Source organism: Erigeron canadensis, chromosome 6, assembly GCF_010389155.1.
Source record: "Erigeron canadensis isolate Cc75 chromosome 6, C_canadensis_v1, whole genome shotgun sequence".
NCBI lineage: Eukaryota > Viridiplantae > Streptophyta > Magnoliopsida > Asterales > Asteraceae > Erigeron > Erigeron canadensis.
Window position 1 is genome coordinate 41,022,154 of NC_057766.1, and position 15,522 is coordinate 41,037,675.

The 15,522-nt window shown below is 33.9% G+C and overlaps 1 protein-coding gene across 1 annotated transcript; it reads left to right on the plus strand.

The window, feature by feature from the left end:
• The first annotated feature begins 6,888 nt into the window (after positions 1 to 6,888).
• LOC122604906 (ATP-dependent DNA helicase PIF1-like) lies at positions 6,889 to 9,129 on the plus strand. The gene is made up of 2 exons (XM_043777765.1): positions 6,889 to 7,363; positions 7,469 to 9,129. Exons 1-2 carry the CDS (start codon positions 6,889 to 6,891, stop codon positions 9,127 to 9,129), a joined length of 2,136 nt encoding a protein of 711 aa, XP_043633700.1.
• Positions 9,130 to 15,522: the final 6,393 nt, after the last annotated feature.

Genomic DNA, 15,522 nt, shown 5'->3' on the forward strand with positions numbered 1-15,522 from the left:
CATCTAACATACCTCGAGTAGATTTGGATATTAGTGATGACCTATCATGAGATTCTTATTCAATGCCTCATGGAATATCCAGAGGCATCTTCACTCTTTATCTACGGAGTATTTCTTACGTTGTCCATCGTTACATTTTATATCACCTTTAATTTTCTTTTTTGTAAATGACATAGCATACATTGACCATGGGGATGCCATATATAAGTGTTCCAAATGTAATGCTATGCTATGGGAAGCTGAAATGTTACGAGGAAATCATGATCTTAAAAAAACTGCTTTTGGATTTTGTTGCTCCTCTGGTGATGTGCAATTGCCTCCACCACCCAAACCTCCAGTTGTTCTCAAAAAACTCTTTAAAGAAAAAAATCCAAAGTCAAATAATTTCATGTCTAATATCAGAGCATATAATATGATGTTCTCTTTCACTTCCATGGGAGGTAAAATTTATAAGACTGTCATGAAAGGTAAATGACCATTTGTGTTTCGACTTCAAGGTCAAAACTTTCATCGTATGGGAAGTCTTATGCCTGGTCCTGGTGAACAACCCAAGTTTCCCAACTCTATATATATGATTCAGAAAATGAAGCTGCAAATAGAGAAAAAGCTGTAAGGTATTGTTCAATATTGTTTACTTTTCAATCAACATAAATACGTATATATTGCTTTTAAACCAGATTCTCATTTCTTAATTATCCTATTATTTTTACATTCTAAAAAGCATTTCTATTTTGTTTATTACAGTGATGGCAGAGACAGAAAAAAACAACCACTTGATCATCATACAATTGACATAATCAAGAATATGTTGGATTTAAACAATCCACTTGTCAAATCATTTAGAATGGTTAGAGATTGTGTCAAAGATAATGATTGGGAAACTGTAGGTCTAAAACTCATCGGTAAAAGAAAACAAGATGCAAGACAATACAATTGGCCAACTACATCAGAGGTTGCTGGTTTAATAATTGGTGATATTGATGACATGATTGATAATCGAGACATTGTTCTTCGTACTAAAGTTGGTGGTCTTCAACGAATAAGTGAGCTCCATCCCTCTTGCCTGGCCTTGCAATATCCTCTTTTGTTCCCTTATGGAGAAGATGGTTATAGGATTGATATCAAACATAAAGGCATTCCACTTGACTCAAACATTGTTCGATCTAAAACAAGCATGAGAGAATTTTTTGCCTATATGCTCCAAATCAGACCGAAATTTGGGTCATTGTTGTTGTTTGCCAAGAAACTGTTACACCAGTTTATGGTAGATGCGTACACAATGATTGAGTCTGAACGTTTGTCTTACATAAAAACACAACAAAAGAAACTCCATACTGAAACTTTTAAAAATTTAACCGCTGCTGTTGAAAATGGCAATGATGAGGGTTCCTCGTCTGGTAAACGCATATTTTTGCCATCTTCTTTTACTGGTGGAGCAAGATACATGATGCAAAAGTATTTAGATGCTATGGCAATTTGCAAAACGGTGGGTTACCCGGATCTTTTTATAACAGTAACATGCAATCCCAATTGGCCTGAGATATATAGATGCTTGGTTGATATAGACCTCAAGCCTGAAGACATGCCTGATATTCTCTCTAAAATCTTCAAAATTAAATTGGATCATCTTATACAAGATTTGAAGACCAATGAGTTTTTTGTGTGCTGATGCAGCGAGGCAAGGTTATTGCATATGCCTCTCGCCAACTGAAGATTCATGAGAAGTATTACACGACACACGATTTGGAGTTGGGAGCTATCGTTTTTGCACTCAAATGTTGGAGACACTATCTGTACGGGACTAAGAGTGTGATATACACAAATCATAAGAGCCTTCAGCATATCTTCACGCAGAAAGATCTTAACATGCGCCAGAGACGATGGCTAGAGTTGTTTAGCGACTACGATTGTGAAATTCGATATCACCCCGGAAAGGAGAATGTAGTAGTAGACGCCTTGAGTAGGAAGGAGAGAGTTAGGCCAAGATGAATTAGAGCCATGAGCATTACCGTGCACAACAATATGAAAGATAGAGTGATTGGGGCACAAGTAGAAGCAAACAAGAAGGAGAATGTTGACAGAGAAGGTTTGGGAGGCATGATAGAACAGTTCGCTCAAAGAGATGATGGAGGACTGTATTTTTGTGATCGATTGTGGATACCGATGTATGGAGGACTAAGGAAGCTGATAATGGACGAAGCGCACAAAGCAAGATATTCTATCTACCCAGGGATAGATAAGATGTATCAAGACTTGCGAGATCTATTTTGGTGTCCAGGAATGAAGAACGATGTGGCGGTCTATGTGAGCAAGTGCCTAACGTGTTTGAAGGTTAAGGCAGAACATAAGAAACCAGGAGGACTACTAACACAACTAGAGCTTCCCAGTTGGAAGTGGGAGAAGATTACTATGGATTTTGTTACAAAGTTACCAAGAACAAGTAGTGGTAAGGATGCAATATGGGTGGTGGTGGATCAACTGACCAAGTCAGCGCATTTCATGCCCATACGGGAAGATTACACAATGGAGCAGTATGCACGTCTGTATCTTAAGGAGATTGTAGCTAAACACGGCGTTCCAGTGTCAATCATTAGTGATAGAGATAGTCGATTTACCTCAGGATTCTGGAAATCGTTGCAACGAGCCTTGGGAACGCGAATCGATATGAGTACAGCCTACCATCCGCAGACAGATGGACAGAGTGAGAGAACGATTCAGACACTAGAAGACATGCTAAGAGCCTGTGTCATAGACTTTGGAGGAAGTTTGGATACTCACCTCCCACTAGTAGAATTTTCATATAACAACAGTTATCATGCAAGTATTGGGTGTCCGTCTTTTGAGGTTTTGTATGGAAGAAAATGTCGATCCCCGCTTGCATGGCACGAAGTCGGAGACATGCAACTAATAGGTCCAGAAATCATTCTCGAAACTACCAAAAGAGTTGCTCAAATCAAGGGGAACCTTCTGAAGGCAAGAGACAGACAAAAGAAATATGCAGACAACCGAAGAAAACCTTTAGAGTTTCAGGTTGGTGATCGGGTGATGCTTAAAGTTTTTCCTTGGAAGGGCGTAGTCAGATTCATTAAGAGGGGGAAACTAGCCCCAAGATATGTTGGACCGTTTGAGATTGAGAACGCATTGGTGCAGTAGCTTACCGTTTGAAACTTCCTCAAGAGTTGAGCAACGTACACAATGTTTTCCACGTATCGAACCTTAAGAAGTGTCTAGCCGATGAAACAACATATGTTCCTTTAAACGAGATACGAGTAGATAGTAATCTAAGCTTCAGAGAAGAACCTGTCAAAATATTAGAACGAGAAGTCAAAAAGCTCAAGAGACATAAGTATAACATTGTGAAAGTTCGTTGGAACTCCCGTAAAGGCCCAGAATTCACTTGGGAACGAGAAGACCAAATGAAGCTTAAGTATCCACACCTTTTCGCTTAACCCGATACCTCAAACTAGTGAGAAAACCTAAGAGCTTAGCTCCTAACTTAACACTTGACACTTGCTATGCGATATGATACTTGAAACTCAATGTGAAGCATGCTACCTGTTATTTGTGTGTGATTACATACTTGAAACTTAACATGCAACTTAATGCCTGTAAACTTGGTGTGCAATCGAAACATGAAACATGAAGTGTAATCCAAATTTCGGGACGAAATTCCTTTAAGTAGGGGAGAATGTAACAACCGTCTTAGAAATGTAATAAATAAAATCCACAAATTTTATCTAAGTTCTTGACGTGCTTTAGACTTAAGATATGTGTTCACATAAAGGCCCATTTGATCTAAAATCTTAATGTCTAAGACGAGTCTATAATTTAATACGATAAAATACTAGATTTTGAGTCGCAAACGATCGTATTTATGAAAGTTCTAGCCCTAAAATATTCACAAATAGTCCCTATATTTATTAAGATCATTATTATTGGAAAACTATAAATAGAAGAACTTAGTGAGAGAAACTCATTCCTTCATCTTCTTCATCTCACCTCTCTCTCTCTAAAACACACACTTGCAGACTCCATTCACACACACAAAATTCATCTTTTGATTTTGGGTTGTTAAACCAAAATTATTTGTACTTTAACAACAACAAATTTTGAGTTTTTGATCAAATTAAATGTAAACTTTTTCAAGTTTATGTTCTTGATGATTTGGTCCAATTTTTGAATGAAAAACGTATTAATAGCTAATGGCTTTGTGTCTAAATGTGTTTAGTAACCTTTTTGTGAACAAATTTGGGTCATAACATGCTTTAATCTACAAAACCCATTTTTTGAAAATAAGGGAAAACTTGTTCTTGATGTGCCACACCTTGTTCATGTTATAGATGGTCTTGAAATTGTTAAAAGTGTTATTGGTTAGTGTTATTATGTATATATGTACTAGTTTTATTTTCTAACAAGTCCTGAAATCGATCTAGATCTTCGTATTATATTCATATGTTGTTCAGCTCGTTTGGGGCAGTGGGACGGTCCTGGATGGGACGATCTTGGTCCCCAAGATCGTCCTAGGGCAGCCTATGCTCTCTCTTGGTTGCTCGTTTGATCTCGTGTGAATGTTGTGATGTGATGTTGAGTTGATACACTACTGGGTAACTGATCTTTTAAGATCGGTTTGGCTCAACTTGTGTTCTTGAATCATGAAAGACTTTGTCCTTGATTCACAAAATGTAAGACAATCTAGGCTAAAGAAACACTAGGAGGGTCTTGTGACTTAGAAACCTAAAACGACCTTGGGCATATGGACATATGAAACGATCTTAAGCCTTGACACTTGAAACGATCTTGAATCATGAAGAATGAGACGATCTTGACTAGATGTTACCTAAGACGATCTTGAACCTAGACAACCTAGGACGATCTTGACTAGATGTTACCTAGGACGATCTTGACTGGATGTTACCTAGGACGATCTTGGTTGGGAAGCTAGGACGACCTTGAGCCAAAAACCCTAGACGAACTTGTTCTATAACTCCTTATGCTTAAACCTAAATTAATCTAAACACATACTTGATCACCAAACCAATTCATAACATCATTATCAGTTGATCAATCACATTAGAGGCTACATATTTACATCAAAGCTAGTTCATAAATCGATCTAAAACAATGTACATGATGCAAACCCTAATTAGATACACAAAGACATGTTCTATCTTGATTATTAAAGTACGAGACCTATGAACAACTAAATTGAGTTCTTAAAGTTAAAGTTCATTATCTAAAGACACGTTCAACTCTTTATCATGGTAATCACTTGTGTGTAAGTTCTAGGACGTTCATATCGGGTCCAGTTCGAGAACTTAAAGTTCATTTAAACACTTTTCGAGTCAAAACGTTCAAAGATCTTCAAAGGACCAAATCATCAGTTCATCAAGGTTATTTCAGTGAATAATTAATCACAAGAACTAATACATGTGTTCATCTATGATCAATGACTTGTGATTAGGCTTACATCAAGACATACTTGGATTCAAATAGATATATCTTACTTATATCTATGCTCATCTTCTGTGCTTGTAAACTACGCTTGTACCGGATCACTGTGAGTCTTCGTAGCCCCTTTTTCTTTACTTATGTTTTGGGGTGAAAGGAATACTACACATGCTTTTATATGCCGTAACTACTTTTATTATTCTATGGTTGTTTGACTACTTTGTGACATACTAGCCGGTCATATTGATGACTGTGAGTGCTCGATTGATACATATTAGCCGGTCATGTTGATGACTGTGAGTGCTCGATTGATACATACTAGCCGGTCATGTTGATGACTGTGAGTGCTCGATTGATACATACTAGCCGGTCATGTTGATGACTGTGAGTGCTTGATTGATACATACTAGCCGGTCATATTGATGACTGTGAGTGCTCGATTGATACATATTAGCCGGTCATGTTGATGACAGTGAGTGCTCGATTGATACCTATTAGTCGGTCATGTTGATGACTGTGAGTGCTCGATTGATATACTTGTCGATCATGTTGATGACTGTGTGTGCACGATTAATATATGCTAGCCTGGTACCGTAAGTGCACGTTTATACTCAAACACATAATTATGTGCAAAGTTAGTCTCTAGCCACATCATACTACTTTATTCTCAACATTCTATCGACGGCATAAAACATATTTATACAACTTGTTTATGTACTCAAACCTACAAACTCACCAACCTTTGTATTGACACGTTTAAGTATTCCTTTCAGGAAATCAAGCCAATCGTAGCTAGGATTGGTAGCATGGGACTTTTAGCAGACTGCAGGCTAGGTTTTGAAGTTTGCATGCTCTTGTTTATGCTCGATGGCAATATGCCTAACCTTTTCCCCTGCGTGGGAACTTATCTCATCTCTATTTGAATGCATGTTTTAACTTGTGTGTGATGACTACTATTTATGCTTAATGTATGCACTCATTTAGTATTCCTATGTAACATCCATGTGCGCGTATGCTTTATCTTACATCCCGAGTTTTCCGTCACTGTCGGGGTGTTACAGTTTATCAAGTAAATACTAACCCAGATGGTACACAACCCAAAAAACCTGAAGATGAGGTTAAAAACTACCTTGATTGCAGGTATCTTTAATAATTGTTTTTAAATATGAGTATAATTATTTTTCCAATTTGTTTTATTTATATACAATATTTTTTCTAAGAATCTTTTTGATTAAAAAAAGAGTATATTTTGTAGGTATGTTTCTGCTTGTGAGGCTGCATGGAGAATTTTCAAATTTGATATACATTATCGATATCCAGCTGTTGAAGTTTTACCGTTTCATGATGAAGATGAGCAGAGTATCGTATACGACGATGAGTCTAATTTATGTGATGTGGCTTTCCAATCCAACTGTTAAACAATCAATGTTTACACAATGGATGGCAATCAACAATGTTGATTCTTTTGCTCGGACATTGAAATATGCAGAGTTCCCAAGGCATTATAGTTATAATTGGAAGGATAGATATTGGAAAAGAAGAAGAAATCCGAATGGTTCTATTGGAAGGATATGTTACGTCCCACCATCTCTTGGTCCTGTATACTACTTGAGAATACTACTCAATCATGTAAGGGGACCAAGGAGCTTTAAGCATCTGAAATTTGTTAATGGAAAACAATGTAAAACCTACAAAGAGGCATGTGAAGAATTGGGACTGTTAGATGATGATAAGGAATATATTGATGCAATTAAAGAAGCAAGTTCATGGGCTACAACCTCTTGGTTAACAAATTTTTTTGTCATGTTACTCCTTTCAAACTTTGTAACACATCCCGATGATCTTTGGGCCAAAACATGGTACCTCTTAGCTGAAGATATCTTATTTAGACAAAGGAAGATTGTTAACTGTCCCGGTACTTTGATTCAAAATAATTTCTAAATGTAATTTCCTTTAATATCAAATTATAATGTTTTTTGTCTAACTAAAATTAGTTTTATATTTAAAAATAATTTTGTAGGTTTAATGCTTGTTGATGAAGAGCTTAAAATGTTTTGTTTGTCGGAGATCGAACAACTTATGCTGACAAATGGAAGTACCCTTAAAAACTTTCCTGAAATGCCTTTCCCCGAAAACCACTACTTGTCATCAATCAACAATCATTTAATAAGAAATGAGTTGTTGTATGATAAGTCGGCTCTCAGGGCAGAGCATATCCAAATGTTGTCAACCTTAACCCATGAACAACAAGCCATTTATAAAACGGTTATGAAAGCTATAAGCAACAATGATGGCGGTATTTATTTTGTTTATGGATATGGTGGTACCAGCAAGACATTTCTTTGGAAGACACTTACCGCTGCAATACGATGTGAAGGTGAAATTGTGCTCAATGTTGCATCTAGCGGAATTGCTTCTCTTTTACTAAGCGGTGGAAGAACGACTCATTCAAGGTTTATAATTCCCATCAATATTAATGAGAATTCAGTTTGTTCTATTGAGCCCAACAGTGATTTGGCTGCTTTAATACAAAAAACCAAATTGATCATTTGGGATGAAGCACCAATGATACACAAACATTGTTTTGAAGCTCTTGATAGAACAATGCGAGATATTTTATGCTCTTCTCAACCAAATAGTGAAGATAAAGTTTTCGGGGGCAAAGTTGTTATATTTGGAGGTGATTTTCGTCAAATCTTACCTGTCATTCCTAAAGGTTCAAGAAGTAATATTGTTAATGCTTCTTTGAATTCATCTTATCTTTGGCACCATTGTAAAGTCCTAAAATTAACCGTCAATATGAGATTGAGGGTTGGCTGCGACCCAACACATGTGGAAGAGATTTCTGAATTTGCTGATTGGATTTTAAAGCTTGGTGATGGAGTACTTGGTGATGCAAATGATGGTGAAGTTGATATTGAAATACCTCAAGAATTGCTCATAAGTGACTCAGTGAATCCACTTAAATCTTTAATTGACTTCACATATCCCGATATATACAACTGTTTGGATCAACCTCTTTATTTCCAGGAAAGGGCAATTCTTGCACCAACCCATGATTTTGTCAATCAAATCAATGAAAAGTTGTTAGAAATGATGCTCGGAGAGGTGCAAGAATATCTAAGCTCAGACAGCTTATGTGAATCGGAACAAATAACAGATGTCGATGAAGCTTTATTCTCTACTGAAATTTTGAACAACATGAGATTGTCTGGTTTGCCTAACCATAAACTTGTGTTAAAGATTGGTGTTCCTGTTATGTTGCTTAGAAATCTTGATCAACCAAATGGGTTGTGCAATGGCACCCGTTTACAAGTTGTGAAACTTGGTAAACATGTCATTGAAGCAAAAATAATAACCGGAACAAACGTCGGCCATCATACTTTAATTTCAAGATTAAAGATGTCTCCATCTGACCAACGTATTCCAGTCAAAATTTGCAGAAAACAATTCCCTGTAGCCGTATGTTTTGCAATGACTATAAACAAGAGTCAAGGACAATCTCTTGATCGTGTCGGTTTGTACTTGCCGAAGCCAGTTTTCAGCCATGGTCAGCTTTATGTGGCCGTTTCAAGGGTCAAAAGCAAAAGAGGCTTGAAGATTTTAATATTAGATGAAGATGGCATGATTAGTAACACTACTACAAATGTGGTTTACAAGGAAGTGCTTCAATGTTTATGAAATACTAATGTCTTTCTAAATTAAGTGCAATCTTTTGATCATGTCTTTCTAAATAGAGTTGAAGATTTTTATATTTACTGAAGAAGACATGATTACTAACAGTACTCAATTTCTCCATTTTGATTACATTACTACAATACTTTAGTTGATTTAGAATTCATTCAAAAGACATACATGCATTAACTACCATTATCTGAATTACAAGATTAGATGTTGCTATAAAAAGATCCTAACTAGCAACATCGTCACATCCTTAGTCAACAAAACCTACATATATTGTTCGAAATAAAAGAAATAGTAACCAAACAACATACCATATCATATTACATTTCATCAGATACTTAACATATACGAAGATAAACATTTCCCCCCACCACAGATTTCTCTTTGTTGATACCAAACTTGATTGAATCCCCGACCATAAAACCAGTACATTCCATAAACAACCCCCAATCATACTTTAGCTTAATGTGAGATAAATCACCTGGTCTTCGACTATCCTCCTTTTTAACCAGCTCTGGATTGAACTTCATGTAACCATAAGCCAAAGTAACTCCATCAAATTCGTAAATCTTATGTTCACGAACAAACTTTGCTGGAATTGTCTGCCACCAAAAAAAATATGCTTTATACATTAATATAATCAAACTTTGTGTTTAGAGTTTATCTAAAGTCATTTACATACCACTTCTTTGTGTGCCAAACAAGATTCACCAAACCTATGCAAGAAAAAAGGTTGCTTGAACTTTTTGTGATTGTGATGCATAGTTAAACGGCATTGATGCAAAATCTTACAATCAAATTTCTTGTCATCCATCAATCCTTTTTTCCAAACTTTCTTATACTTCGTCCTAACCTCATCCTCAAAACCTAAATCATCAACAAAGCATATTACATATTTAATATTACAACTAAATTTTTTTTAACTTTCAACAATTTAAGAATGAAATAATTGACTTACATGCATCCGCTATCAAACGAACTCCAACATTTTTTTTATTAAACACATCCACCCCGTACTTCTGTTGTCCAAAAGATGTGAATAGCATTCTAAAACCCTTATCAACACCATTAACCATTATAAAATTAGTCCATTTTTTCCCCTTAAATCCCACGGCCTGCCATTTATTGTTTTCTGAATTATCTTCATGGTACTTATAAATAGGCTTCACTGTCGAATCCTGCAATGGACCAAATAGTTACGCTTCCAACTTCGGTTTAACATCACTTTTCACATTCAAGTCTTTAAGTATCCTAGCAGGAAGATTCTGTTGTAAAGACAAACAAAAACACATCTTAGCAAACATAGACCATATTTAATACTAATGTATAAACCATAAACATAGTTTTTTCTTAAAAGAATTAAGAAATACATGACTAACCTCTTGGTAAATTGTATTACTTGAAGCCTTAACCAAACATCTCTTCATCACCCACTTACCTACAAAATCCCTCTTCATCTCCATCCCAAATGAATTGAAACATACTACTTCAAACTCATTCCTACCAACCTTTTGGAAATACAACTTACTAATTCCTAAATCTTGATGGAAATTTATCTTAAGAAACTGTGGCCAACTCCAATATCCAATCTTTGTAATACCTTCACCCATATCATAAACGAAAACAAGAAACTTACGTTGACTTGAGTCTATCAAAGTCATCCGTTCACATGGATCTGTTATATGGTTCCTAAAAATCTTTGGCAGTACCTAATCAGATATTTGTTAATATTCATATTCATATTACCATATTCAAAACAATAAGTATATATATTCAATATTAATCAAACTCACCAGATACTCTTCAAAACTTCCATCTTTTGGGACATCAACAAGAATTTGGAATTTCTGTTATTAAGAATTATAAACAATTGATAAAGCAAAATCTAACTTTTTGTAATCCAAAATATATATTATTTTTAGTTATTCAACACCAAAAGTCCATATATTGATAAAATAAAAAATAAAAAATCTAAATGGTCCCCAACCTGTCTCAATATCTGTTAACGCATATAACTCAGAGGGTCCCAATAACCCAAAATGTCGAAGAATATACATATATTTATCTACACCCTATATTTTTTATTGCATTGACTTTTTTCTTTGAATACCCTAATCCCCACTAATTATTCACATATTCACTAAAACTATAAACCCTAATCGGAATAGTTTTTTACTTAACACAAATATAATACATTGATAAACTATATGTATATTCTTAATACATTCAAATAATAGTTAAAGAAATGAAGTAAATCGAAATATCACCTGTCGGGCAACAAAGTGATGACCGAGCTTTCTTTTCGCCATTCTTTTTTCCAGTTTCTTTTTGATGCTAAAATGGATGAACACCTACCAATTATTGATAACCTCACCAACCTTACCAAACTATTCTTAAATTACAATTTACCCCCTATACAATTATAAGTTGCTAAACAATAATTCTTTTCTAAATTATTTTTGTAATTTATAACATAGGTTACATAAAATAAAATTAAATAAAGAATTAGGAATCAAATACATATAAAACCCATTAACACCACTATTTAATACATAACCCATTAATACATTAAACAAATACATATAAATTCAACCACATTATTAACCATCATATAAAACCACAATAAGTAACAGCATCACTAATAAACATAATAGTATTTAAAGTAGCACATATAATTAGACAATTAACATATTAAACATATTTATGTTTTTTAGAAATATAAACACATAGATTAGTCTTCAAACTCCCTCCTCAATCTTTTTTCACTTTGACAAAGATGAAGTACCAGCCTCCATATAATTGGAAATGAAATTTTGATCACCTAGAACATGTAATTAAAAAATGTTGTAAACAAAATTATATATTATGATATTAGTTTATAGAAAACAAACAAGTAAATTACCTGAAACAAATCCGACACCATCATCTGAAACATTGAAAATATCCACCGCATATTGCATGTTCTCCAGATTTGTAAACTTCAACATACACCCCGTTAACACATCATTTTCCCTACAAAGTTTTTGCCATCCGGGACCTTCAAAACCAACTGCTATTTTATTTATATCTGGTTCAACCCCACAATCATAATAAATCACATTAACACAATATTGCTTATCACCACAACTAACACGAGCAAATTCTTCAATACTTTTACTTTCATTTGCATTTAGGTCCCAAAGAACAAAAATACTTAAAATCTATCAAAAAACAAAACAAATATATTAGAATATATTTAGACTTTTGGATTAATAATAATTAAAATTCCAAAACAATTTCATATCAAAATTACTTACCACTTTTTGATTAATTTCCTCATTAGCTTTAACCAAACAACTCTTACCAGAAGCGGTTTCTGGTTTGATTTTTCTAAAACACTCCAAATCTTTATATAGAAAAATTTGAAAATCAAAGCTAACCTTTTTCCTCCAAGTAAAACAAACCTTCTGAACATCCCCATACTTATATTCATCAAGCAAAACATTCAACTCTCGATCTTCAATTTTGAACGACCCATCTTCAATTTTTTTTAACTAAAACATACTTTTTCCGTTTACTATTATCTACCAATTTCACCATTCGACAATTACTTGGTAGGACACTCGCCATTATCTTTGGTAATATCTATAATTTCAAACAGATTTACTTCAAAATATTAGACATATGTATTCATGCAATATGTTTAACACTAAAAAAGTTTGCAAATTTTTACCAATCCTGATTTGGACTCCTGGTAATCCATGCAGTTCAGCAACACTTGAAACTTACCCTGTTATAATTCAGTTTATCTTTCCAAGTTACAAATCAATCTCATGTTACCATATTTTAATTAATCTAGAATCATACCCTTATAAAAGATTTAATACATATACATATCAATCACTATTAATGAACATACTTTCATTTAAAAATACATAAATATACCTGTTTATTAGACATGATAGGCACCCTGTACTTTCAGAAAGTAGATCTAAAAGACAAACTATTAAAAACTAATGCTTGAAAATATCATAAATAGATAGAGTGTATATATAATAGTTGTAAAAGGTAAAGAGGTAGGTAGAGAATTTACATTCCCATTGATTTGTATTTTTAACCCTAAAACAATAGAATCCATCATCTTTACTCCCTATTTTCCTAACAAACCATGCAATACTACCAAAGCAACAACATATTTTTAAAATACAAAGTCTATACCTGAACTACAAATAAACCATCAAAAGATATAATACCAACAAAATATTTGGATAATATGAAGTCCTTAAACACATGCATATTTATAATACTTATACATATGCATCTAAACTCATTAAATACATGTCCATGCTGGATAATATAGAGTAACACCAATAGATAACAAAAGTTAGAACAACCCATACATCAGTAGTGTTTATGAATATTAGAGACCTAAACAAGTTTTAACCATAACATAGTGTGCATTAAACAATCCAGAAAACAAACAGTCCATTCAACAAATAGCAAACACAGCCATAACTTGATAGAAATTCTTTCAACAAATCCGAAAAACAGCCACCCCTTCAACTTCAGACTCCTCCTTGTCCCATTCAAATCTGATTGCAGAACCATTATACATTTTGTTGACAGCACGAAACCTTCTCAAATCAATGTAGAGTACAAGATGATTCAAATCCCATGGCCTTCTTTTGTCCCTTTTAATCTCCAACCTCCCCTTATACTTATAAATACGAAATATCAGCTTTGCTTTTTTGTACCCATTCAATCCAAGGTTACGAACAATATGTTTTGGAATGTTCTACCAAACAAGTATAATTGCTAGTACTATAAAATTTTTAGTAATTTTATATTACCATGCAATTACATATCAAAAAAAAATATAGCTTACAATGTAGTTGCGATCCAGATTGTATTGTTCAAGGACAATTTTGAACGATGGCTTCAACGGAGTATGAAAATGTGACTTCCAACGACACTCATGTGGGAATTTGTCATTCCCATCAAATTCATAAAGATTTGCATCAGGAGCCTCATTATCTTCAAAGAACACTTCATATCCTAATGATATTTCATAAATATATAATATCAATTACTACAATTACTACAATTACTTAAAAGTAATTTAAGTAAATAACATCAAAGTAAAAAAGTTTATACACATACCAAAACCAACTTGTTTAGCATTAAAAACATCAACCTCAAAAACCCCATTCTTCACTCTCTTCAGCATCATTTTAAATTCGTCCAAAACATTGTTCTTCAAAATGAAATTACCCCATTCCTCTCCACTAAAACCCACAACTCTAAACTTTTGAATTCCTTCTCTACTTTTGTAACGATGATAAACAACACCAACAGATTCCGAACCATACTTCTTTCCATGCAACACAGCCGGGCACATTTCTTCTTTCTGACAAACACTTCTCCGAGAATTCTTTCAACAAACCATAATTTATGTCTTGGAAACATATATTGAAATATAAATACTAACATGTTTATAATAGAAAAGAATAAATAATCTAAAAATAAAACAAGTCATTCAAAATCAACCTGTTTTGTAAACATCCCCTTTCTAACATTTAACAAACAGCTTTGAACAATCAATTCATCATCATCATTATACGCAGTTTCAACCCCATGACAATTGAAACCTGTGATCTCAAGTTCTTTTGGTGATAACACCTTCAACACCAATTGTGTGAAATTTTTTTCAGAAGAGATATTATCCTTTACAAAAACAGGCCATAGACCACATGAAAGCTTAATATGCCCAAATTCAGCAGGCAAAACAAGGCAGGGGTATCTACGACCAACAGAATCAACCACTAATAAAGAAATGCAATCTTGTGGTAACTTGAATTTCAATATAGGAGGTAAAATCTATAATAATCACAATTAGCAGTATATATAAATGAAATTATTCCCAAACTATATACCAATATTCAAACTATATTAGTTAAACTTATAAATTACCAGACAGTGTTCCATGTTTCCGTTATGCATAATATGTATCAGACATTGGAAATTAACCTATATATACATAAAACTCATAGTTAAATTTCTGTTACAATATAAAACTAGAAAAGAAAAGGTTGAAAACATTTACAAAAGTATAAATATATACAAATACAAAGAGATTACAGGACCACAACTATAAAAATAACAGACATACTAGTCCCCAAAGTTGTTCCTCAATGAATTTCACAAAAAGGTGAAACATATATACAAACAATACATCCACAAAGTATGGACCCTGGTGTTTTTACTTAAAAAATACCAACAAATAAAGAATATACAAAATTTAAGGAAACAAGCAGTAAATATCTACCAACCCCTATAAAACAAATGTTATATCTGAAATTTTTAAATCTCCAAACTAAATCTTTTCCAACAAAAAAACAAAACAAAACCCTA